The 25,213-nt window shown below is 40.0% G+C and overlaps 1 protein-coding gene across 1 annotated transcript in view; it reads right to left on the reverse strand.

The window, feature by feature from the left end:
- Window positions 1-2,466: 2,466 nt before the first annotated feature.
- Window positions 2,467-25,213, reverse strand: part of LEMD3 (LEM domain containing 3) — an 84,458-nt gene continuing 61,711 nt past the window's right edge. The window contains exons 5-13 of the mRNA XM_081082302.1: window positions 18,698-18,777; window positions 18,469-18,614; window positions 17,467-17,568; window positions 16,946-17,048; window positions 16,114-16,292; window positions 6,668-6,749; window positions 4,607-4,712; window positions 4,440-4,518; window positions 2,467-4,220 (exon numbers count right to left, since the gene is read on the reverse strand). Of these exons, the coding sequence (XP_080938428.1) occupies window positions 4,057-4,220; window positions 4,440-4,518; window positions 4,607-4,712; window positions 6,668-6,749; window positions 16,114-16,292; window positions 16,946-17,048; window positions 17,467-17,568; window positions 18,469-18,614; window positions 18,698-18,777 (1,041 nt within the window). The 3' untranslated portion in view covers window positions 2,467-4,056. The remainder of the gene's footprint in view (window positions 4,221-4,439; window positions 4,519-4,606; window positions 4,713-6,667; window positions 6,750-16,113; window positions 16,293-16,945; window positions 17,049-17,466; window positions 17,569-18,468; window positions 18,615-18,697; window positions 18,778-25,213) is intronic.

Here is a 25,213-nt window from a genome sequence, read left to right on the forward strand (position 1 = left end):
CTCGAAGGGCATCTGCAGAGTGAGCCGGGTCCCTCTGGCAGGTGGGGCCCCTTGGCCTGGCCTGCAGGGCCTGTGGGGATTGGGCCAAAACAGGCTCTCCAACATCCCCCAAGGGGTCCCAGAGTGCGATAGTTGGTGTTGCTGAGCAACTCCTGTGTTTAACATCTGCCCCCTGGTGGTCAGTGTGCATCATAGCTACCAGCCAGTTGGCCGGTTTAGCCTTATATATATACTAGAGGCCCGGTGCACAAAAATTTGTGCACTCGGGGGGGGGAGGGGGGGTCCCTCAGCCCGGCCTGTGCCCTCTCGCAGTCTGGGACCCCTCGGGAGATAACGACCTGCTGGCTTAGGCCTGCTCCCGGGTGGCAGAGGGCAGGCCCAATCCCTAGGTGCGCCACCCCGTCATGCACTGAGCAGGGCGATCGGGAGGTTGTGATGCCACTCTCAGACACACTCAGGGTAGGGCCGATTGGGGGGTTGGGGCACCATCCCGTCACACTGAAGGCAGGGTCGATGGGGAGGTTGTGGCGCCACCTGCTGTCATGCACAGAGCAGGGCCAATCAGGAGGTTGGGGCGTTGCCCCGTCACGCTGATCCTGGTGCCGGGAGGCCTCGCGGCTCCGTTGATCCCGGTGCTGGGAGGCATATTACCCTTTTACTATATAGGATAGAGGCCTGGTGCACGGGTGGGTGCCGGCTGGTTTGCCCTGAAGGGTGTCCTGGTTCAGGGTGGGTGTCCCCACTGGGGTGCCTGGCCAGCCTGGGTGAGGGGATGATGGCTGTTTGCAGCTGGTCACACATCCTTCAGGGTGGGTGTCCCCACTGGGGTGCCTGGCCAGTCTGGGTGAGGGGCTGAGGGCTGTTTTCAGGCTGGGGGTGACTGAAGTTCCCAACCGCTCCCTTTTTTCTTTTTTTTTTCTTTTTTAATTCTGGGCCAGCTTTAGCTTTGAGGCTTGGCTCCAGCTCTTAGGCCTCCGCTGCTGAAAGTAGGTTTCTGGCCTTTGCTTACAATGTTGCGATCCTGCTGGCTGAAGCCCGGCGGACTAAAGCAGGTTTCTGGGGTTTTGTTCAGCTTCTATCTTTGTTACATAGTTGCTTAGAGTTGCAGCTCAGAGGCCTGCAGTGGCAGAGGGGGAATGTTTATTTCCTCCGTCACTGAAGCAAGCAAGCCTCATGTTAGTTAGTTTCAAGCTGCCTGGCTGCCGGCCGCAATCTTGGCTGGCAGTTAATTTGCATATCTCGCTGATTAGCCAATGGGAAGGGTAGCAGTTGTACACCAATTACCATGTTTCTCTTTTATTAGACAGGATAGATAGATTGGGTGCCTCTCTGTTCTCCCAGAATTTCTTCTGCTCTTTTCTCTCTCACTGTATTTTCCACACTATATTTTAACTTATCTGCCCAATGTTCTTCCTCTAGACCAGCGGTCACCAACCAGTGGTTCATGGATCACTGGTAGTCCGTGAGGTCCGAAAGGCTGGCAACCGCTACTCTAGACTGTAACCATCTTGAGGAGTGGCTTTGTCTTTTCATATTTGCATCCCTAAGATATACAAACTGCTATATCTATCAACTTACTGAATGACCAAGTCTTCTTTTTACTCGATTAAACCATCAAAAAATCTAAATCATTGCTACTCAAAGTCCAATAACCATTTTTTTTATGATGAGATAGGGAGTATGAACCAGAATATATAAAAGAATGGCTTCTTTTTTTGAGTAACTCTTGCTTTTTAAAAAATGTCTAGCTAACCTAAACTGTGTTTAGTAATGCAGCTGATTTACATTCTTGCCCCACTTTGATTCAAACACTTTTTAGAAAAAGACATTTCTCATAAAGAAAAGTAAAATGCTGAGGAATAGATGGTTAAAATTAACTCTAGGGTCTTTATCCATCTTTATAAAACACACATATATTTACAGATACCCAAAAAGATATAAAATAAAGGCACCTACTTTCACTGGTAAAAAAAAAAAAAAAGACACAGGGCACTTATGAAGTTTCTTAAAAGCCAACACGCATTAAAAAAACCTAATACATTTTTAATTTTTTCCTTTTTTGTAACAGGACAAGTAACAGATTACATCAAACTTCAGAACTTCTCAAATACCTAGTTATTATACACATTCCCATCTGTCTTGCAGGGAGGGATCTTGGTCAGCTTAACAGTTTCAGGTAAAATAAGCTGCATAATAGCATATATTACAATAATAAGTGTACAATGTTTACATGAAATATGTTTTAGAAGCAAGATAAAGATGTATCTGCATCAAAATGCTACCTTTTAAAATGCCACAACTATTTTTACATTCACTCTTGCAACAGGTCACAAGATGGGGTCACTAAGCTCAGATAAATCACTATGATGCACATAAAATGGTTATTTTATATATTATATATATTTATATTTTCACACGTTAGCATCTGAGACATAAACTGCGAATTTAAAATTTATTCTCTTCAGATAACAAATCATTTTTATTCTTCATAAACATGGTGCCCACAAAAGCACATAGGTAAGGCACAATAGGGTTTTCTGTTACAGAACAGTGTGCATCATGTTTACTTAACCAGAAAACGTGCATTATCTGTGCAAGTGCATGCTGCAAACCCAACACATATACAATAAAAACCAAAAAGGAAACTGAGCTTTAAACAAAATAAAAATCGGTACAACCTTTAGCTGTTTCACATATTCATTTGGACTGACAATGATATATCAACAGGTTACTTAAAAAACAAAAAGGAAAAAAAAAGCCAGTTGTGGACATTACAAGTAAACTTTGCTCCACAACTATTTTAATCTGAAATCAAAAACAGTAATAAAGTAACTTTACTGAAACAAAGTAAATATCGAGGCACAAAGCAATGGTCACTCGTGCATTTACTATATTGCAAACGTTTCATGACCCAAAACTGTAGATATAATTTTTCAGATACACATTTTGCTGAAACAATGTGCCCTGCTTTAAACTTGACATATAACAGGGGAGCTAATATTTTATTAAGTTATAAATAGATTGGGAAAATGACTTAATCCCAATGGTACTATATCATAGCCCTAGCATTTATAATAAATACAGCTTTTCACAAAATACTTTTCCAATATCTGCCAATTGCTTCTTTATTGCTCACATAAATTTGAAACCATTACAACTGGTATCGAAACTTTCACACAAAATCATACTCAAGACATTTTTATATAAAACCTATAAAAGATATTTGAAACTTGTATCTAATACTTCCGGGGTTTTGGCTGTTTGATCTATGTGATAGTACAGCCATATGTATATATGTGTGTGTATATATACACATACACACATACATATATATATATATATATACACATACACACATATATACATATACATATATATACACTTTAGATTATGAATAAAATAGGAAGCTTATTTTACTGCTTTAATGCAGACATCCTCACAAAACAAGACTACTTTTGCCACCACCAGCAATTATACATATATAGAAAAGCCAGTTTAAGTACATGTACATCCAATTATACTTATATGTAACCACTAAATCCAAATTAGTTTTCCCATATTCCAACTGCAGCAAATGAATCTCTTACAAGCAATAGAAACCTAAGGTTAAATTGGAAAATGAACAGTTTTACCACATTAGCCTGTAAGGATCTATACAGGTTACTGTATACAAGAATTCACAACATTAGTTCACAGGAAATTATGGAAATACAAGTCTCTTTACCATGCTTTTGTGTGATTATCAAAACACTTTTTGGTGCAAAAATACCACCACCACATCTGAAAATATGTAATAAAGTCAATGTTCCTCATGCAAAACTTTAAATGCATTGGCTTAAATGAGCTCCAAAAAACTGAATGAAACAATTATTTACCTACTCAGCATTGCTGCCTCATTGCTAAGTCCCTTTGGAACCTTAAGATTTCTGGAACGTTCAAATAGAGCTGTATTCAATAAAAATATTACATACAAAAAGCATTTAAAAAGGAAGACAAGAAACCAAACTGGAATTTTTCTATTGTAAATAACAGTTCTAGGAGTGGAAGAAAGTCTTTTCAGGAACCTCCTTGAGAATTGGCTAAGCCAGTCCGCAGACGAAGATGAGACATAGAGTTCATATGTTTATTTGATGGCTTCAAGGGAGTGTTGCAAGTAAGAGCGTGGGGAAAGCGATGGTGATATCTATCTAGTCGTAAATATTTTACTGTAACCAATTTCCCTGTTGTAAGATAAAAATAGTATTTTAGATCTGTAAAAATGTGCTTAACAATTTATAAAAAAACTGTGGTAAAAAACATAAACAAAACACAAGTTAACATAATCTAAAATTATTACTGTAAAAATGCTCTTAAAATTCTTTAATTTAAAACCTAGTATACTTTAAATAGTAAGCCACAATTTATCTCTTCAAAATGTTTATAATACTCAAATTTCTTACCATCAAACCAAGAGCCATGCAATGCCTTAAAAGCTTTCCCAGCATATTCTGGAGACAGACATTTAACATATACACAACCCTACGATATTAAAAAAAGAGAGAAAGAATAGTCTTAGTTTAATAGCAACAAATTCAAAATGTAGAATTCAATATAAAAGTTACTTTACCTCACGTGAATTTTTGTCTACTGCAATATGAACAATGCCATCATTATCACTGCATTTTTCTAAAATTGCTTCTTGAATTGCCAAATGCCACTGATCCCCTATTTCCCTAAAATTAATGAAAACAAAAATCAACACCCATAATCATACTCAGTAAGAAGTCTTTTGTCTCTTAAAACATATATCCTACTAGAACGGGGATAGTTTAAAAAAGGTAGTAGTAAATAAATGCTTGATACTAGTAGGTATTAAAATACAGTGGGGCCTTGACTTACGAGTTTAATTCGTTCCGAGACCGAGCTCGTTAACTCAAATTACTCTGTCAACTCAATGCAAAAAATCGGCCAAGAGACAGCTGGCATCTCAAAGAACTCGTTAGTCTGGACACTTGTAAGTCAAGGCCCCACTGTGTGTGTGTGTGTGTGTGTGTGTGTATTAGCTTTCAGAAGCTCAGCCCTTTTCTCACTTTCCAGTGTAAGAACGCAGAGCTGGGACAAGGAAGGATTAGCCCACCACAGAAGCACAAATGTGCTGTCATTTTTATGTTTAAAATCCTATGTAGCTATAGTCATTTCTTTTTTCTTTCTACACGTTAAAAATCATTTTAATGAGTTGGGGTAGACTGGTAAACGTTGAATATTATTTTTTTAATAATACTGTCAAATTCCTAAACTTAAGCAAAATTTTTAGTAAATACAATAAGTCCTCACTTAACATTGTCAATAGGTTCTGCAACTTTTAAGTGAAATGATGTATGACAACCAATTTTAACAGAGGCTGATTAATATAAATAGGAGTTACGTTCCTACACTTCTCATCAATGTTATAATAAAATTGCATTAAACAAATTGAACAAAAAAGTGTTATTCAAGGACCCGCTATAATGTATTCTGAGCTTCTCTTCTCCAAAATAATTAGAGTAATACAAGACAAAAATAGTCACCTCAATATTAAGAGAGCTTTACGATATCCTGCTGCAGCAATGTAAATTAAGATATAGATTGTGAGGCAGAGGGGAAGGCGGCTACACTTTAAATTGTAATCTTCATCTTAAGTAATAAAATACTGGACTGGCAGTGATTTCCTAACTGTTAAGGTATGAGGTAAGATTCCCAACAGGATTACCACCTCGTTAATTATTTCTATCTCTGCAAAATAGAGGCTGTGTATATACTGACAGTGCTTCCCCATATTTCTGATTTTGCTGTCACTTATTTAGAATTTCATCGTATCAACTATTTCTTTTCTTTTTTTTAATCCTTACCTGAGGATATGTTTCTGATTTTTAGAGAGAGAGAAGGGCCTCCCATACTTGCCCCAACTGGGGATCAAATCTGCAACCTAGGTATGTGCCCTGACCAGAAATCAAACCTGAAACATTTTGGTGTACAGGATGACACCCCACCAACTGAGTCACCTGGCCAGGGCTCAACTATTTCTTGAAATAAATGAGTTATCAAATGTAACTTATAGGTATTTTATATGTAATTAATTTCCACTGTGAGGATTAAAACAAAAAAAATAGAATGTCATATCATTGAACAGATAAGCAGTTGCCTCCAGGAAGATTATTATAGAAATGTTTCTCAACTATTAAATGGACAGAAAAGTTTTTCAAATATTACATGGATAAAAAGGGTTGTGGAAGGGTAGGTATGTAACATCTTTGTAGAGAATTTTTACAAGATTAGAAATTTAAAAATAGCAGATATTTTTTATCTCTATTGCCCATTGAGGCAAACAACATTGGCATACATGACTTATGCATTTAATAAAGAGTACTGTCTGTATGGTGTGTGTCATTAATTTGACTCAAGCATTTATCTGCTATGTGGGTAAGATTTATAAAAGTTTTACAAATCATTATACATCTGGGTCTTTTAGCCAAACCTTTGGTTACAATATAACAAAAAGAGAAGAGAAAAATATAACATTTCTGTAGTTAGAAATTAAGAAGGAGAAGAGATTTTTCAATTACAGCCACAGCATTTTTAAGAATACCATTGATTTTTCAGTCAAATATTCCAAATAAAAATTACATATACCCCTTGTCATAATACTTACATAACTGGATCAAACATATTTCGAATCTTGAGACATGGCGTCAAACTATTTGGTGGTGAATTTCTTCTATCTAAATGAAATGCTACAAAAACCAAGTTAGTTTTATTATTTGCATTATTAAGGTATTCAATCATTTAATTCATTCAAAAATATTCACTGTGTATTTTTACTATGAGGCAGATCCCTGGATGTTAAGGTAAATAAGATAGTAATTGCTCTCACAGAATTTAGTTTAGTGGGGAAGACATTAAAAATAATGTCACCCAAGAAATCATAATTGTGGTAAAATCTAAGAAAGAACAGTACAGAAAGCTCTCTAGGTAACTTAAGCTTAATTCTGAAAGTATCAGATAACACTTCACCAAGGTAGTGATATTTATGCTGGGACCTAAAGAATAAATAAAAATAGGCAAAGTGAAGAGAGGAGTAAAGTGAAGCAAAGAAGGAGCTTGGTCTATTCAAGTAACTAAAAGACAGCCATTGTGGCTAGACTGAGAATAAGAAAAGATAAACCTGAAGAGAGAGGTGTCAGATTTTTCAGGACTATGTAAGTCACAAAGTATTTTAGGGATTACCATAAGTGCAACAGAAAGCCACTCAAACATTCTCAGGAGAGGAATGAATATGATGAGATCTGTCTTTTAAAGTTACAAATTTTAAAAATACACAGCCATATGGAGAATCACTTAGGTGGAAGCAAAAATGAACATAAGAGGACCAGTTAGAAGGTTATTATAACCCAGATGGCATGAATCAATGGTTGAGTGTCAACCTATGAATCAGGAGGTCACAGTTCAATTCCCAGTAAGGGCATATGCCCAGGATGTAGGCTCTATCCCTAGTGTGGGGTGTTCAGGAGGCAGCCGATCAATGATTCTCTCTCATCATTGATGTTTCTATCTCTCTCTCCCTCTCCCTTCCTCTGAAATCAGTAAAAATATATTTTTAAAAAAGGTTATTATACTTGTCTAAGAGTGAAATTATAGTAATGTGGATAATAAAGGACAATAACGCAGATGTTATAAGTGGATAGAATTGGAACCTATTTTGGAGTAGATCTAATGTAACTCATTTAAAAACTGCAAATGGAGGATAAGACAGAGATTATGGGTGACTCCTAGATGTATGGCAGAACCAACTAAGGAAAGGTGTGATTAATCAGAAAGGAACACCAAAAGAGAGGTCAGTTTGGAGAGAGAAGATACTGAGCTCGTGCATGTGTTGAATTTGTGGTGCCAATCTCCTAGTAGAGAAGGTAAATATATAGCTAAGTATAAGAATCTGAAAACTAAAACAGAATAAAAGTTCAAAATATAAATTTGGATGTTATCAGTATATATGATAAATGAAGTCACAGCAAGAGATCAGCTAGGTAAGTGAAATAAGCCAGTCAGTGAAGGAAAAATACCACATGATCTCACTCATTCATGGATAATAGAGACCATTATAAACTTTTGAACAATAATAGATACAGAGGCAGAGCTGCCTCAAAGAGATTGTCAAACTGCAGCAGGAAGGCCGGGGAGGGTTGGGGGGCAGGAGGTAGGGGGGTAAGAGATCAACTAAAGGACTTGTATGCATGCATATAAGCATAACCAGTGGACATAAGACATTGGGGGATAGGGGAGGCTAGGGGACTGTCTAGGGCAGGGGGATGAAATGGACACATATGTAATACCCTTTGTAATACTTTAAGCAATAAATTAAAAAAAAAAAAACACACACACACACACATTTCTCAAAGGGCCCAATTACAAAAAAAAAAAAAAAAAAAAAAAGAGAGATCAGCTAGGGCAGTGGTTCTCAACCTGTGGGTCGCGACCCCTTTGGCGGTTGAGTGACCCTTTCACAGGGGTCGCCTAAGACCATCCTGCATATTAGATACTAGAGGCCCAGTGCACAAAAATTTGTGCCCTCGAAGCGGGGGGGGGGGCCCCTTCAGCCTGGCCTGTGCCCTCTCAGAGTCTGGGACCCCTCAGGGGATGACCACTTGCTGGCTTAGGCCTGCTCCCCGGGGGATTGGGCCTAAGATGGCAATCAGACATCCCTCTGGCAGCCCGGGAGCCCTCGGGGGATGTCTACCTGCCAGCAGGGAGCAGACCTAAGCTGCAGTCAGACATCCTTAGCGCTGCTAAGGAGGCAGGAGAGGCTCCCACCACCACCGCTGTATTGGCAGCCATCAGCCTGGCTTGTGGCTGAGCAGAGCTCCTCCTGTGGGAGCGCACTGAACACCAGGGGGCAGCTCCTGCATTGAGCATCTGCCCCCTGGTGGTCAGTGTGTGTCATAGTGACCAGTCATTCCTAGTCTTTCTGCTGTTAGGATCAGTTTCCATATTACCCTTTGACTATATAGGATAGAGGCCTGGTGCACAGATGGGGGCCAGCTGGTTTGCCTTGAAGGGTGTCCCGGATCAGGGTGGGGGTCCCACTTGGGTGCCTGGTCAGCCTGGGTGAGGGGCTGATGGCTCTTTTCAGGCTGGCCACACCCCCTTCAGGGTAGGGGGTCCCCACTGGGGTGCCTGGCCAGTCTGGGTGAGGGGCTGAGGGCCGTTTTCAGGCTGGCCAGCGACTGAAGCTCCCAGTATCTACTTTTTTTCTTTTTATTTATTCTGGGATTTATTTACCTTCTACAATTGAAACATTGTGGCTGTCACTGGCACTCCCAGCTCTGAGGCCATGGCCGGCTGAAAGCAGCTATCTGGGGTTTGTTTAGCTTCTATAATTGAAACATTGTTGCTTTCGGGCTCAGAGCCAGGCCGCCGCAGGCGGGGAACCTTGGCTTCCTCCATCACTGGAGCAAGCAAGCCTCCTGCTCGCTTCAGCTGTGTGGCTGCCGGCCGCCGTCTTTGTTGGCAGTTAATTTGCATATCTCGCTGATTAGCCAATGGGAAGCGTAGCGGAGGTACGGTTAATTACCCTTTTTGTCTTTTATTAGATAGGATTTACATTACAATTCATAACAGTAGCAATATTACAGTTATGAAGTAGCAACGAAAGTAATTTTATGGTTGGGTCACAACATGAGGAACTGTATTTAAAGGGCCAGAAGGTTGAGAACCACTGCGCTAGGGAGACAGGTAGAATGAGATAAGAAGATGGCCTTGAGAAACTTAACACCTAGAGGTAGAAATAGAAAAGAAGACTGAAGAAATTGTCAGAGGTAGGAAGATACCAGGAGAAAATGGCATCCCCAAAGCCAAAAGGAGAAAAATTTCTAGGCAGGCTGAATTGCTAACGGTTCTAAGTAAATTAAGGTTCTAAGAACAAAAAAATCCACTGGATTTACCAATTCGGAAGTTTGAGAGCTGTTTCCTTAGAACAAAAGGGATGTAAAACGGATGGGAGTCAGCTGTAGAATAACTAAGAGGTGAAAAAATAAAGACTATAAGTAAAGTGTTTAATGCTATTTGGCTGTAAATAGGTAATAGCTATTTGACAGTGTAGAGTCCAACACTGTGTTACAGATGAGAGAGACTACAGCATGTTTAAATGGTGATGAAAAGATCTTGTATATGCAGGAATGTAAAACAGTAAGGGAAGATACTTGAGAAGACCCCAGATCAAGAAAGTCTGAACTTCTAGTACCATAACAGTGTATAGGTTCTGTTCTTAGATGATCTTTTAATTGCAGGCAATCTGACTTCCTTGAAATTCCAATATTGGCCTGGGTCAGAAGGGGATGAACCAGAGGAAAAGAACACTCATACCACCTTATGCTAGATTAGACACAAATTTCCACTAGTCAGAAGGTAGTCCCAAAGATGAAATTGATTTTTAAAATAAATGCTTTGTCTCACTAACTGAACTGTAATCACTTTCTGAGCAGAGTAAAGATATAGTAGTTATTGAATGCTACATTTTAAATACCCCAGGAACTACCTTTGGATCCTTCAAATAAAGGTTGTTAATTCCAAACACTACATCTGTCAGAGCATAAATAGTTCTCTGGCTCCCCAGCAGGTATTGTTTGATTTTAAACTGGTGCTTTAAAATACCTTTAGAAATACTAATATCATATAATCATCTAATTTATAAACAACTACCTTTTAGAAATTGAGCTAAAAATTCAATAAGGTCAGTTATTTAAAAATACTATTAAATAACAATAGCTTGCAGTGGTAGTGAATTCATATGACTACTATAATAAACAACCCTTCAGCCATGTATCTTTATAATTAAATCATAGCATTTATAAGGGGAGAAACATTAAGCTTGTTAATACATTAAACCATCTTTTTACATCAACTACCAAAACCCCTCAATATACAGCCAGATTTATACAGCATAATATCTGTTAAGATACATTTTTTTAAAAATATACTTTATTAATATTTTTACAGAGAGGAAGGGAGAGAGAGAGTTAGAAACATCAATGAGAGAGAAACATCGATCAGCTGCCTCTTGCACATCTCCTACTGGGGATGTGTCCACAACCAAGGTACATGCCCTTGACCGGAATCGAACCTGGGACCTTTCAGTCCGCAGACTCACACTCTATTCATTGAGCCAAACCGGTTAGGGCTGTTAAGATACATTTAATGAAAGCAACTTATTTTATGTATTAATATTTTTAAAAAGCTATATAAGAGTCACTTAGTTATATTTAGATAGACTATACATTTAATGGCATAAAATTAATACTAAAACTAAATTCTATATTAGAGCTACATGAGGTAAAAGATATACAAGATAACTCGGTACTTGGCATGTTTAATACACCAAAACTTTGATGAAACATTAATATAAGAATTACTAGGGCCCTGGCTGCTTTGGCTCCGTTGGTTGAGTGTCATCCCATGCACCAAAAGGTCACCGGTTTGATTCCTGGTCAGGGCACATACCCGAGTTGGGGGTTCAATCCCCAGTGGGGGGTGAGGGGGGGGGGTGGTGTGTGCAAGAGGCAGCCAATCAATGTGTCTATCTCTCTATCTACCTTCCTTTCTCTCTAAAATCAATAAAAACATTTTTTAATTAAAAGGTAGAACACTTTAAAAATTATATCAATTCATGTTATTGTATTACATGAATTACATGAATTATAGTATTACCACTACTATAACTGACAAAGTTGTATTTTATCACATTTGAATAGTCTTTCCTGAAGAAAATGACAAAGTAAAAATAAGTCTGAGGTTTTAAATCTTAGAGTTATAGAGCATCCAATTTAACACACTTAAAGTATATCATTCTATCTAATAAAAGAGAAACATGCAAATTGAGCATAACCCCAACACCCTTCCCATTGGCTAATCGGCAGAATATGCAAATTAACTGCCAACCAAGATGGCGTCCGGCAGCCATGCAGCTGAAGTGAGAAGGAGGCTTGCTTGCTCCAGTGACGGAGGAAGCCAACGTTCCCGGCCTGCCGTGGCCAGCCTCTGAGCTGCACTCTAAGCAACTATGTTGCAATTATAGAAGCTAAACAAGCTCCAGAGACCTGCTTTCAGCCAGCTTCGGCCTCAGAGCTTAGAGCTGCTGTGATGGCAACAGAGTTTCAATTATAGAAGCCAAACAGACTCAGAAACCTGCTTTCAGCCCTCAGAGCTGGAGCCGGTTCTCAGCTCCAGTGACAGCTATAGAAGGTAAATAAATCCCAGAATAAAAAAAAGAATAGAAAAAAAGGAGAGGCTGGGAGCTTAAGTTGCCCTCCAGCCTGAAAATGGCTCTCAGGCCCTCACCCAGACTGGCCAGGCACCCCAATGGGGACACCCACCCTGAAGGGGGTGTGACCAGTTGCAAATAGCCTTCAGTCCGTCATCCAGGCTGGCCAGGCACCCAAGCGGGACCCCCACCCTGATCCGGGGCACTTTCAGGGCAAACCAGCCGGCCCCCACCCGTGCACCAGGCCTCTATCCTATACTACAGGCAGGGCAGGACAGCGCGAGCTGCCATCCGGGCACCATGTGCAGCCCTGGGCAGCGGGGCATAAGCCCCGCCCCCCAGCCGGGACCCATGTGTGCCACCTGAGCCCCCAGCCGGGATCCCCATGCTGCCTAAGCCCTCCACTGCTAAGCCCTGCCCCCAGCCAGGACCCTATGACTATTAGAGAGCAGGAAAGTGCCACTGGGCCCTGGGTCGCTGTGGTGATCTGGCCATCAGTAAGTAGAAAAGTGCGGCCTGTAGGCAGCCCCCAGCTGCACCTGATCCAGGAACAGGAAAGCAAGCCCAGCCTGAGGACAGCCCCCAGCTGGGCCTGATCCGGGAGCAGGAAAGCAAGCCCGGCCTGCGGGCAGCCCCCAGCTGCGCCTTCTCCTCGGTCGCCATGAGGATCCAGGAGCAGGAAAGCAAGCCTGGCCTGCAGGCAGCCCCAAACATTGCCTACTCTCCAGTTGCCATGGTCATCCGGGAGCAGGAAAGCAAGCCTGGCCTGCGGGCAGCCCCCAGCTGGGCCTGCTCTCCGGTCTCCATGGGGATCCGGGAACAGGAGAGCAAGCCCTGCCTGTGGGCAGCTCCAAGCTGGGCCTGCTCCCCGGTTGCCATGGAGACCTGGGAGCGGAAAACCCGGCCTGTGGGCAGCCCCAGCTGGGCCTGCTCCCCGGTCGCCATGGCAATCCGAGAGCAGGAAAGCCCGGCTTGCAAGCAGCACCCCCATCCTGGCCATAGCTCAAGGGAGAGTACAGCATGCAGTGGAGGCCAGGAGCCTGAGAGATCAACACAGAGGGGTTCCTGCTCCAAGCCTCCATGGTGTGGCATCGCAACCTCCCAATCTGCCCTGCTCTGTGCATGACAGGGGAAGGTGCCCCAACTCCCCAATCGGCCCTGCTCTGAGCCCGACCAGGGGCTGCACCTAGGGATTGGGCCTGCCCTCTGCCACCCGAGAGCAGGCCTAAGCCAGCAGGTCATTATCTCCCGAGGGGTCCCAGACTGCGAGAGGGCACAGGCCGGGCTGAGGGACGCCCCCTCCCCCCCGAGTGCAAAATTTTTGTGCACCGGGCCTCTAATCTATATAATAAAGAGCCAGGGTCTTAATGACCCAAGGCTCGATCAGACCTGAAGTCAGAGCTGGGTAGCCGTGGCGACCCAGCACTGACTGGGGCAGCTGTGGGCGCCCTGACCCAGCACTGACTGCCTAGCGGGCTAGGATCAGGCCCAGAGAGAGGCCTGCAGAGAGAGGGGCAGGGTCTGATCCATAGCCTCTGTGGCAGCCACTGATCAGAACTTGCCTCTCTTTCTCTGGCCAACAGCCACGCCTCCATTTCTCTCCAGGCCTCCACAGGGGCTGCTGATCAGCCTTGCCTTTCTGATCAGGCCCGTTTGACAGGCCCAGAGACACTGACTGGCATAGAAACTGACCAATCAGAACCAAATCTGATTGTTAGGAGCCAATGGCTGCCTAGGAGGTGGAGCTTTTGACGCTAACTGGCATAGAAACTGACCAATCAGAACCAAATCTGGGTGAATGTAAGGAGCCAATGGCTGCCTAGGAGGTGGAGCTTTTGGCGCTGACTGGCATAGAAACTGACCAATCAGAACCCAAATTGGCCGGCAGAAGAGGGCAGTTGGGGGCAAGATCAGGTCTGCAGGGGAGGACAGTTGGGAGCGAGATCAGGCCGGCAGGGGAGAGCAGTTAGGGGCAATCAGGCCAGCCAGGGAGAGCAGTTAGGGGTGAAATCAGGCTGGCAGGGGAGGGCAGTTGGGGCAAGATCAGGCCGGCAGGGGAGGGCACTTGGGGGCAAGATCAGGCCGGCAGGGGAAGGCAGTTAGGGGCAATGAGGCAGGCAGGCAGAGGCAGTTAGGGGTGACCAGGCAGGCAGAGAGGTTAGGGGCGATCAGACAGGCAGGCAGAGGGGTTAGGGCAATCAGGCAGGCAGGCAGGTGAGTGGTTAGGAGCCAGTGGTCCCAGATTGTGAGAGGGGTGTCCGACCATTGGTTTAGACCCAATCCCTGGGTGGTCGGACATCCCCCAAGGAGTCCCCGATTGGAGTGGGTGCAGGCTGAGCTGAGGGAAGCCCCCCTCCATGCACAAATATCGTGCACCGTGCCTCTAGTACTACTATAAATATGTAAGAACAATATGGATTATTATTTGGGCAAGAAACTGTCTTTAGATTTGTCTTGAAAATCTCACCTTTAAAAAACAAGACAAACTATAACATTTAAAAAAAAATTCCTATGAACAAAATAATGGCCTTTTCAAGAACCTCAAAGGCATACATGAATACTAATTGCTAGCTCTATGAAGAAATCAGGCTAAGACTCCACACCTTTATAACCAGGCATTAAGGTAATAAGATCTGACTGGCTTCCACCATCTGAATTGTTTCCACCATCAAAGGGCCCTTCTGCATGCACCCTTTAAAACAAATAGTTTAGCTCTTGCTGGTTTGGCTCAGTGGATAGAGCATCAGTCTATGGACTGAAGGGTCCTGGGTTTGATTCTAGTCAAGGGCACATGCCCAGGTTGTGGGCTTGGTTCCCAGTAGGGGGCGTGAAGGAGGCAGCCAATCAATGATTCTCTCTCATCATTGATATTTCTCTCTCTCTCCCTTTCCCTTCCTCTCTGAAATCAATAAAAATATATTTTAAGAAAACAAAACAAAACAAAAAACCCCAAATAGTTTATTGTTTAGTGCCATCTTTGGCAAAGTCAAAGCTTCATATTTATGCCATGATTATATTAAGCTTATTATTCAAACTCTTTTAACAGTGAAAATTAGAAAAAATGGGATCTTATTGTAATTTCAAAATAATTTACTGATCTTTCCCATAAAAGCTATGCTTAGCAAACATTGATAAATGTGCTTTTATCCAACAAGGTTAAAAGAAACTCAACTCACTACACGTCCTGAAATGCAAATTAAACTAACCATAAGATATAATTTTTCCACTAACCATTAAGATACAAAAAATTCAAGTGAGGTAACAGTTATCACTAGTAGAGGTTTGGTTATATAAGACAACCAATCACCAAACCCTCCTATATACTTACATATACACGCTTTTGTAACTATGCAAGCATTAAAAAATATATATAGTGATGCTCAGAAAAGCTACTTGGCATGGGGGATATGCAGGCAAGTAAAAACTGGAAAAAGGAGCAATTAAAAACTTATGATTCCATTTAATATGTCTTACATATAAGCATTATATATGTAAAACATATATACATATATAAAGCATATGTGTCTTATCTGCATAAAAAAATTAGAGGAAAATGCAATTAAATCTTTAATAACTAAGTTACTTTGTTAAGTGAAAAAGGAAAAAAATTAATGTGTATAGTATTCTATTACAGAAAAGACAAATCATTTAAGTTTTTAAAAGCCAGGAGAAAGTGGAAGGACATATAAGGAGCTAACACTAATTCCTTCTATGGGATGAAACAGGAAGGGGAGCTTTGCTTTCATACCTTGCTCAATTGTACTATTTTAAATAACATAAGAGTTGTAACTGGAAATAACAAAACAAATTTATGCTTGTATTTTTTGTTGTTTAAAAATACATACCTTGACCTTGCCACACTTTTGAAGGTATTACTAATATTTTGTCACAGGATACAGAAGGCTGGATCCACCGCCAAACTAGAAAATCTGCACCACCTATTCTTCGTGTTTCTGTACGAACTCTAGACTCATTAGCAGCAAGGAAGTCAACGGCTCTATCCCAGACTTTCTTCATTCTTTTCCTATTATATCAACAAAATGATTATCATCTTGGCTTATCATTTTTTCAAATATTAATAACTGAAGGTAGTGTTATTGTTAATTCTGGCTGTTCTTAAAGTGTTTTTCAAAAAAGATTTAGTTGCCTAAACTTCACTCACCTCAGATTTACTGAATTTCAAACTCTAGAGGTAGACCATAAGCATCAGTATGTTTTCCTCCCTAAAATTTCCACTGGACCTTAATGTGTTACTAGGGTTAAGAAAGCTGCTTTAGCATATGGCATCATAATTATTTTCAAGAAGTTATTGGTTCTCTTATTTTAAAAGCTTTGTTAACAAGATTAAGTATTTAAAAATATAACTAATAAAACTTCACTGGCTACTATCTCTGTTTCTTTATCAAGATGAAAGTAAAGGAAATAAGGTAGAAATTGACAAAAAAGAATCAGATGTAACAGAATGAGAATGATTTAGAAACCTAATTGTTTATTTTGCCACTCAAAATCAGGAAGGTAACAGAAGAGAACTTAGAAAGAAGAGTGTCAAGTACAAAAATAAAGCCTGCAGAGTAAAACAGGTTTAGTTGAGAAGGGTCACAACTCGCAATAATTTTCCACAACTACAGAAAACACCAACATTCTTATTTACTTTAACTCATAATGCTTTGAACACACCTGTCATGAGGCAGTATTAAGGAATCTCGAACATGTGGAATAGGCATGAAAGGTTGTAAATCTTTGTTTTCCTGGCAAGCTTCATTATGACTTCGTAAAACATCTGAAAATAAATCAACACATTTACAAATGAATCAATCACTGGTTATCATGTTATAGTTTATCACGTAATGACTATTCTAGAAATAGTTTAGATTTTTTTTTATTTGTACTTTTTTGTTAATCCTCACCTGAGGATATTTTTCCATTGCTTTTCAGAGTGGAAGGAAGGGAGGGAGGGGGAAGGGGAGAGAAAGGGAGAGGGGGAGAAAGGGAGAGAGAGAGAGAGAAAGAAAGAAATCGATGTAAGAGAGACACATGAACTGGTTGCTTCCTGCACATGCCCCAACAGGGGGTGGGGAGGGAGCAAACACACAACCCATTGCCCTTGACTGGGAATCAAACCCGAAACCCTTCGGTGCCCGAGACAATGCTCTAACCACTGACCATGGCAATAGTTTAGATTTCTAAAAATACTATACCTATAATCTTTATCACCATATCATACATCTGTCTTGTTTCCTCTTCCTCTTTTGTCCAGCGATATTTCATGTAACGCAGAACAACACAAACCATCACTACACCTGCAATATTCATATATTTTGCATTTTAAAAATTTGTGGTCAATGGCATTCAATAACATTTATTGCGAAAAACAAGAAAAGAAAACTCATGACAGTTTCTACAGTGATTATTTTAACTGCCATAATGGGATAATGGAATGTGCCTTCAAGAGAGTGGGTTGAATTAGTTACATAATTAAAACTATATAGAAAATTTTAATATTAAACATAATCCAGAGTTTAACTTAATCTCACTTCTTTTGTTATGTTGACAACTGAACTTTTCTTTTTAATTTTTATGTTTTTTTTCAATGTTTTAAAAATTTGTTAATAAGTGCAACATTTAAATTCTATTAATTTTTTGAAAACAAAATAAAAACTGTTTCACACACTTTTTTTCTTTTGCAGCTTTAAGCTACTAGAAAAGTGAGTCTATTGGGATTAAACATACTATAACTTACTTTTTAGGTAAATTAACTTATTCTTGAGGGACTTGGACAGAAAAATAATCTCATAAATTCCTATTTTCAATCAAAATACTCATATAAAATCTAGGAACCTAAATGAAAATTTTAATTCAGGTAATACTTTTAAAATAAAAAATAATTTTAATAAACATACATACCTTGCCATATTTATATTTTACTTAAAATATTTATATTTTATTTTTAAAAACTAACCTTAATTTTTATATTTTCCAGTTCTATTTTAAAGTAGATTTCCATCTATGCACTTATACCTGAGTACTGTTTTCTAAACTGATGCTGACATTATTTTTAAAAACCTCAATATTATTATATCTTAGAGGAGTTTTGGATGTGATTTATAATGAAATAAATTATCAAACCCTAGCATTTGGTGAAATACAGACACAAAAATTATAAAATACAATGTATCTTCTTTGTCATCCTAACAACTTACCTAAACATAACAACAATAACCTGTGGGTGACAGTAATAAAAGCGCGCCGAAAACGACACCAAAAAGACATTAGTGGTCTTGTGGATTGTAAAAACTGCACATCAGTTACATTTGTCAAATGTTCGTCAGGGCCATAGCCAACACACCTATTTAAAAATAAGGGGAGAATTTAGAAGCAAAATCACTTCTTATACTACAAAATGATCAAAGTACAAATTAAGTCCTTTACCTTATTCCAACATCTTTTCCATTTTCAAAAATCCACTGTAATGACATGTTAAACATACCTTCATATTCAGGACCTAAATTCTAATAAGAAAAATAGAGACTATAACTAACTATTCTTAATAATTCACATTCATTTGACTCTTATAATTACCATACATTGCATAACACTTTAAACTATACTGCATAACAAAAAAGTATTATTCATTACAGAAAAGTAAAAGGAAAAAAATTACCATTTCCCCACCACTCTAAGATAATCATGGTTAATATTTTGCTACATTCTCTTTTTGTTTGTTTCTTTTACATTTATAAATGTGTTTTTTAATAATTTTTTTGAAGTATCATCAAAAGAGTGAATTAGCAATTTTTAAAAATGGAACACTAGCTCTAACCGGTTTGGCTCAGTGGATAGAGCGTCGACCTGCAGACTGAAAGGTCCCAGGTTCGATTCTGGTCAAGGGCATGTACCTTGGTTGCGGGCACATCCCTAGTGGGGGGTGTGCTGGAGGCAGCCTGTCGTTTCTCTCTCTCATCAATGTTTCTAGACCTCTGTCCCTCTCCCTTCCTCTCTGTAAAAAATCAATAAAATATTTATTAAAAAAAAATGGAACACTATTTTTAGATGGACAAGTGACAAAAAATTCAGATGTGGCTATTTCATGGACATTTTCTGAACAAGTGAATAAAGTAAGGATGTCAGACTCAAGAAAAACAACTGACCATATATTACTAATGATAAAATTCAAACTTTCAAGTAATAAGTAGAATTTTTAAAAACTTGTATCCATAACTATGAGCTTGACAGCTTCACAGTAACTTGAAAACCCCTTGCAATAAAACTGGTGTGATATTAATGAATATGACTTTTGGGTATGACTTAATAAAATGTGTCAACATTTGGAAGACCTACATAACCAGTAAGCCAATATCTTCCAAATGACAGCTGCAGAAGTTACAAAATCTTGCACAGGTAAAAAAATCCATTCTAGTGCAAAAAAGACCAATGGATTTTAAAGGCTGAGTATGAAAAAGTTTAGACATGGTTTCAAATTCCACACTGCAACTAATCTTTAAGAAACTACTACTTGTAGGATTTTAATGTGGTATCAAAGAATAACTACAATTATCTGAATACTAAAATACTTTTCCCTGAAATAAGTCAGTCAAAGAAAGATAAGTATCATACGATCTCACTCATATGTGCAATCTAATGAACCAAATAAACTGTTGCTCAAAAATAGACCCAGTGTCATATTGTTGAACCTGGTAGGGAAGGCAAGGGAGGGTGGGTGGGAAGAGATCAACCAATGAGCTTGTATGCATATAGGCATAACCTGTGGACATAGACAATGGGGTGCTGAGGGCCTGGGGGGAGGAGGAAGGAGAATGGGAGCGGGCTGGAAGAGGTTAATGGGGGGAAAAGGAGGACCTATGTAATATTTTCAACAATAAAGATTTTTAAAGAATACTTTTCCCTGTTATGACTACATTATCTGTATAAGACTAAATTTTTTTATGTATTTCAACCAAAACACAACATAACAGATCAGAAGCAAATATGAGAAACCAGTTGCCTTTTCTTAGGCTACACATTAAAGAAATTTGCAAAAGGGAGTCAAGATGGAGGCCGGCAGGACGGTAATGAGGGACAGAGTGAGAGTGAGTGAGGGAGTGAAAGGGGAGTATGTGGACGTGTGGTCGGTAATGAGGGACAGAGTGAGAGTGAGTGAGGGAGTGAAAGGGGAGTATGTGGACGTGTGGTGTGTGTGACAGATTCTGCAGGAGTCTCAGGGGTTGGCAGACCAGACTGTACTAGATAGGGAGCCCCTGCTATGGCTGCAAGCACTCCCAGGGCTGCTGGCTCTAGCTCAGAAAACATGCCATCTTGAAGGGGAGAGCTGCTATGACTAGGAGCCCAGCATCACCACCACCCAGACTAAGCTCACACACCATCCCGGACACTACAGCCACTCCGGCCAAAGAACTGCTACCTCATCTGCAGACTCACAGACACTGGGACCCCAGCCTCCCTGGCCACAGGCTCCTGTGAGCACTGAGTGCGCTCCTCTCCTCAGCCACAGGCCCCGTGCAGTGACTAGGCGCCTTGGCACTCTGGTGAGAGCAAAAATGAGGAGACAAAGAACAAGCCCCAAAGGCGGGGGGGGGGGGGGGAAAGAAGGAATGGCCAGAAAAGGAATTGAATGAAACAGAGGCATTCAATATATCAGAAAAAGAATTCAAAGTAAGGGTCATGCAGTTCCTAAACCGGCTGGATGAGAAATTCAACAACTTATGTAAGAATCAAGAGGAAACAAAAAATGATATAGCTACAATATAAAACCACAATGGAAGGTTTCAACAACAGACTAGGAGAGGAGGACCAAATTAGCGAGTTAGAAGACAGGGAAGTAAAACACACCTAAACTGAACAGCAACTGGAGAAAAAAATTAGAAAGCAGGAGGAGAGCCTAAGGGAGATTTGGGACAACATGAAACAAAGCGACATACATATAATAGGGGTGCCAGAAGAACAAGAAGAGGAATGAATAGAAAACCTATTTGAAGAAATAATGACAGAAAACTTCCCTGATTTGGAGAAGAAAGAAGTCACAGAAGCATAGGGAGTCCCAAACAAGATGAAGCAAAAAAGACCCACACCAAGACACGTGATAATTACAATGGCAAACGTTAATGACAAAGAGAGAATCTTAAATGCTGCAAAAGAGAAACAGAGAGGTACCTACAAGGGATCTCCCATTAGATTGTCTAATGATTTCTCAACAGAAACACATCAGGCCAGAAAGGAATGGAAAGAAGTATACAAAGTAATGCAAAGCAAAGGGACTCAATCCAGTAATACTCTATCCAGCAAGGCTAGCATGCAAAATTGAAGTGGAAATCAGGAGCTTCAAAGACCAAAAACGGCTAAGGGAGTTTATCACTATCAGGCCAGCAATGCAAGAAGTTTTAAAGGGACTGCTGTAAAAAGAACAAATAAAAAGGGAAGAAAGAACACAGCCCTAAAGAATAAAAATGGCTATAAAGAAGTACCTATCAATAATAACCTTAAACCTAAATGGATTAAATGCTCCAATCAAAAGACATCGAGTGCCTGAATGAATAAGAAAACATGACCCGTATATATGTTGTCTACAAGAGACCCACCTCAGACCAAGGGATTCATATAGACTGATAGTGAAGAGATGGAAAAATATTTTTTCAGGCAAATGGAAATGAAAAAAAAAAAAAGCTGGGGTAGCAATACTTATATCTGACAAAGTGAAGGCCATAACAAGAGATAAAAATGGCCACTTCATAATACTAAAGGGATTGATACAACAAGAGGATATAATTCTGGTAAACATATATGCACCCAATGCAGGACCACCCAAAAACAAAAAAACTTCTGGAAGGTATCAAGGAAGAGATCAACAGCAATACAATCATATTAGGAGACTTTAATACCCCATTGACATCACTGAGTAAATCCTCTAGACAAAAAATCAACAAACAGCAATCCTAAATGACTCACTAGATTAGATGGACTTAATTCACATATTAGGAACATTTCACCCCAAAGCTACAGAATATACATTCTTCTCAAGTGCACACAAGATATTTTGAAAGACAGACCACATATTGGGACACAGGGAAAGTCTCTTCAAATTAAAGAAGATAGAAATCACATCAAGCATCTTCTCAGAGCAGAATGGCATCAAATTAGAAATCAACTACAATAAAAACTGAAAAAAATCAAACACTTGGAGGCTAAACAGCATGCTATTAAACAATGACTGGGTTACCAGAGAGATCAAAAGCATCCTGGAAACAAATGACAATGAAATACAAGAATCCAAAATCTATGGGACACAGTGAAAGCAGTCCTGAGAGGGAAGCTCATAGCTCTACAGGCCTACCTCAAAAAACAAGAAAAATGGTACTTAAATTATCTAACCCAACAACTTAAATTCAAGAGGAAGGAACATTTCCAAGCTCTTACTATGAAACCAGCATTACCCTAACCCCAAAACCAGATAAAGACACTACAAAGAAAGAGAATTACAGGTCAATATCCCTGATGAACATAGATGTTAAAATCCTCAACAAAATTCTAGCAAATCAGAACCAGCATTACATTAGAAAGATCATACACCATGACCAAGTGGAATTTATTCCAGGGATGCAAGAATGGTACAATATCCGCAAATTAATAAACATGATACATCACATAAAAAAACTAAGGGATAAAAGTCACATAATCATATCAATCCTATATAATAAAAGCCCAGCGACTGAAACGGCAGAATGACCAAAGACCAGAACGACAGCGGCTAGCCGGCCCCGCCAGCCCACACTTGTGCACTGGGCCTCTATCCTATATAATAAAAGGGTAATATGCAAATTGACCCTTACAGTGACCGACCACTCGACTAGTCACTATGAGGTGAACGGACCACCTCTAGGTCCCTTTCCCCAGCCAACTAGGCTCCGATCACCCAACGGCAAATGGGAAACTGGAGGTGGGTGGTGGCAGGGGGCAGGGCTGGTGAGCAGGCAGAACAGCCAACCTCTTGGTTCCTCCCCCCAGCCGGCAGGCACTGATCACCCAATGGTGAACGGTGAACCAGGATGGGCAGCGGTGGGGGGCGAGGCCGGGTGCAGGCAATCAGGGAAGATGGCCCTGATCGCAGACCATGCTTAGGGATTGCACCTGCTCACGAATTCTGTGCTCCAGGCATTAGTTGGTACATAAAAAGCATTTGACAAAATCCAACACCCTTTCTTGATAACAATTCTCAGCACAGTGGGAATAGAGGGATCATACCTCAACATAATAAAAGCCTTATATGACAAACCTATACTAGTAGCCAACATCATACTCAATGGGAAAATAGTAGAATAATTTTCCCTAAGAACAGGAACAAGACAGGTATGCCCACTCTCACCACTCCTGTCTGACATAATACTGGAAGTGCTAGCCATAGCAATCAGACAAAAAGAAGAAATAAAAGGCACCCAAATTGGAAAAGAAGAAGTAAATCTGTCATTTGACATGATATTGTACATAGAACACCCTAAGGACTCCATCAAAAAACTACTAGACTTAATAAATGAATTTGGCAATGCAGCAGGATACAAAATTAACACCCAGAAATCTATGGCTTTTTTATATGCCAATAATGAACTCACAGAAAGAGAAACTAAAAAATAATCCAAATGACCACTGCCAACAAAAAAATTAAGATACCTAGGAATAAACTTAATTAAGGAGGGAGAAGACTTGTACTCAAAAAACTACAGGACATTGAAAAAAAAGAGCTAGAGGAAGACATAAACAAATGGAAGAATATACCGTGTTCATGGATTGTTAGAAACAACATCATTAAAATGCCCATACTACCCAAAGCAATCTATAGATTCAATCAGTCTCCATTAAAATACCAACAACATATTTCACAGACCTAGAACAAACTCCTCAAAAATTCATATGGAATAAAAAAAGACCCCCCCGAATAGCCACAGCAATCCTGAGCAAGAAGAACAAGGTAGGTGGAATCCCAATACCAAATATCAATCTGTATTACAAAGCCACTGTTCTCAAAACTGCCTGATACTGGCACAAGAACAGACATATAGACCAATGGAACAGAACAAAGAACCCAGAAATCGACCCAAGCCATAATACTCAATATTAGACAAAGGAGGCAAGAACACACAATGGAGTCTAGACGGTCTCTTCAATAAATGGAGTTGGGAAAATTGGACTTACACATGCAAAAAATGAAACTAGACCAGCAGTCACCAACCGCTGCTCCAAAGGTTTCCTTAAACCAGCGGTCACCAACCTTTTGGACCTCACGGACCACTGGTTGGCGCGAATGCTGAACTAGACCACTAACTTAGACCATACTCAAAAATAAACTCAAAATGGATAAAGGACTTAAACATAAGATGGGAAACTATAAAAATCTTAAAAAGAATCCACAGGCAGCAAAATATCAGACATATGTCATAGCAATACTAGGTGTACCAGTTAATAATGCGGATTTTTTTTCAAAAGATGGAGTAACATATATGTTGATATACATGCGATTTGATATGTATGTTATATTGTTGTATTGACAGCAAGCTTCAAAACTTCATATGTCAAATTTGCTGAAGGTGTTAACATCATAGATATTTTTACACTTAAAAATGTCAAATTTCGTGACAAAAAAGAGCATTTTCAGGAAGTATTAATTCATTACTTTATTTTGAAGAAAAAGTTATCATATACTTCGGGAAGCTTATGGTGAACATGCTCCATCTCAAGATACTTATGAACGCTGGTTTAAACGCTTTAAAAGTGGTGATTTCAATGTGAAAGACAAAGAAGGTCCAAGTCAACTGAAAAAGTTTGAAGACCAACAATTACAAGCATTATTGGAAGAGGACGCATGTCAAACGCAAAAACAACTTGCAGAAAGATTAAACGTTGCTCAGCAAACAATTTCCGATCGTTTACAAGCAATGGGAA

This window comes from Myotis nattereri (assembly GCF_964212035.1).
Source record: "Myotis nattereri genome assembly, chromosome: 2".
NCBI lineage: Eukaryota > Metazoa > Chordata > Mammalia > Chiroptera > Vespertilionidae > Myotis > Myotis nattereri.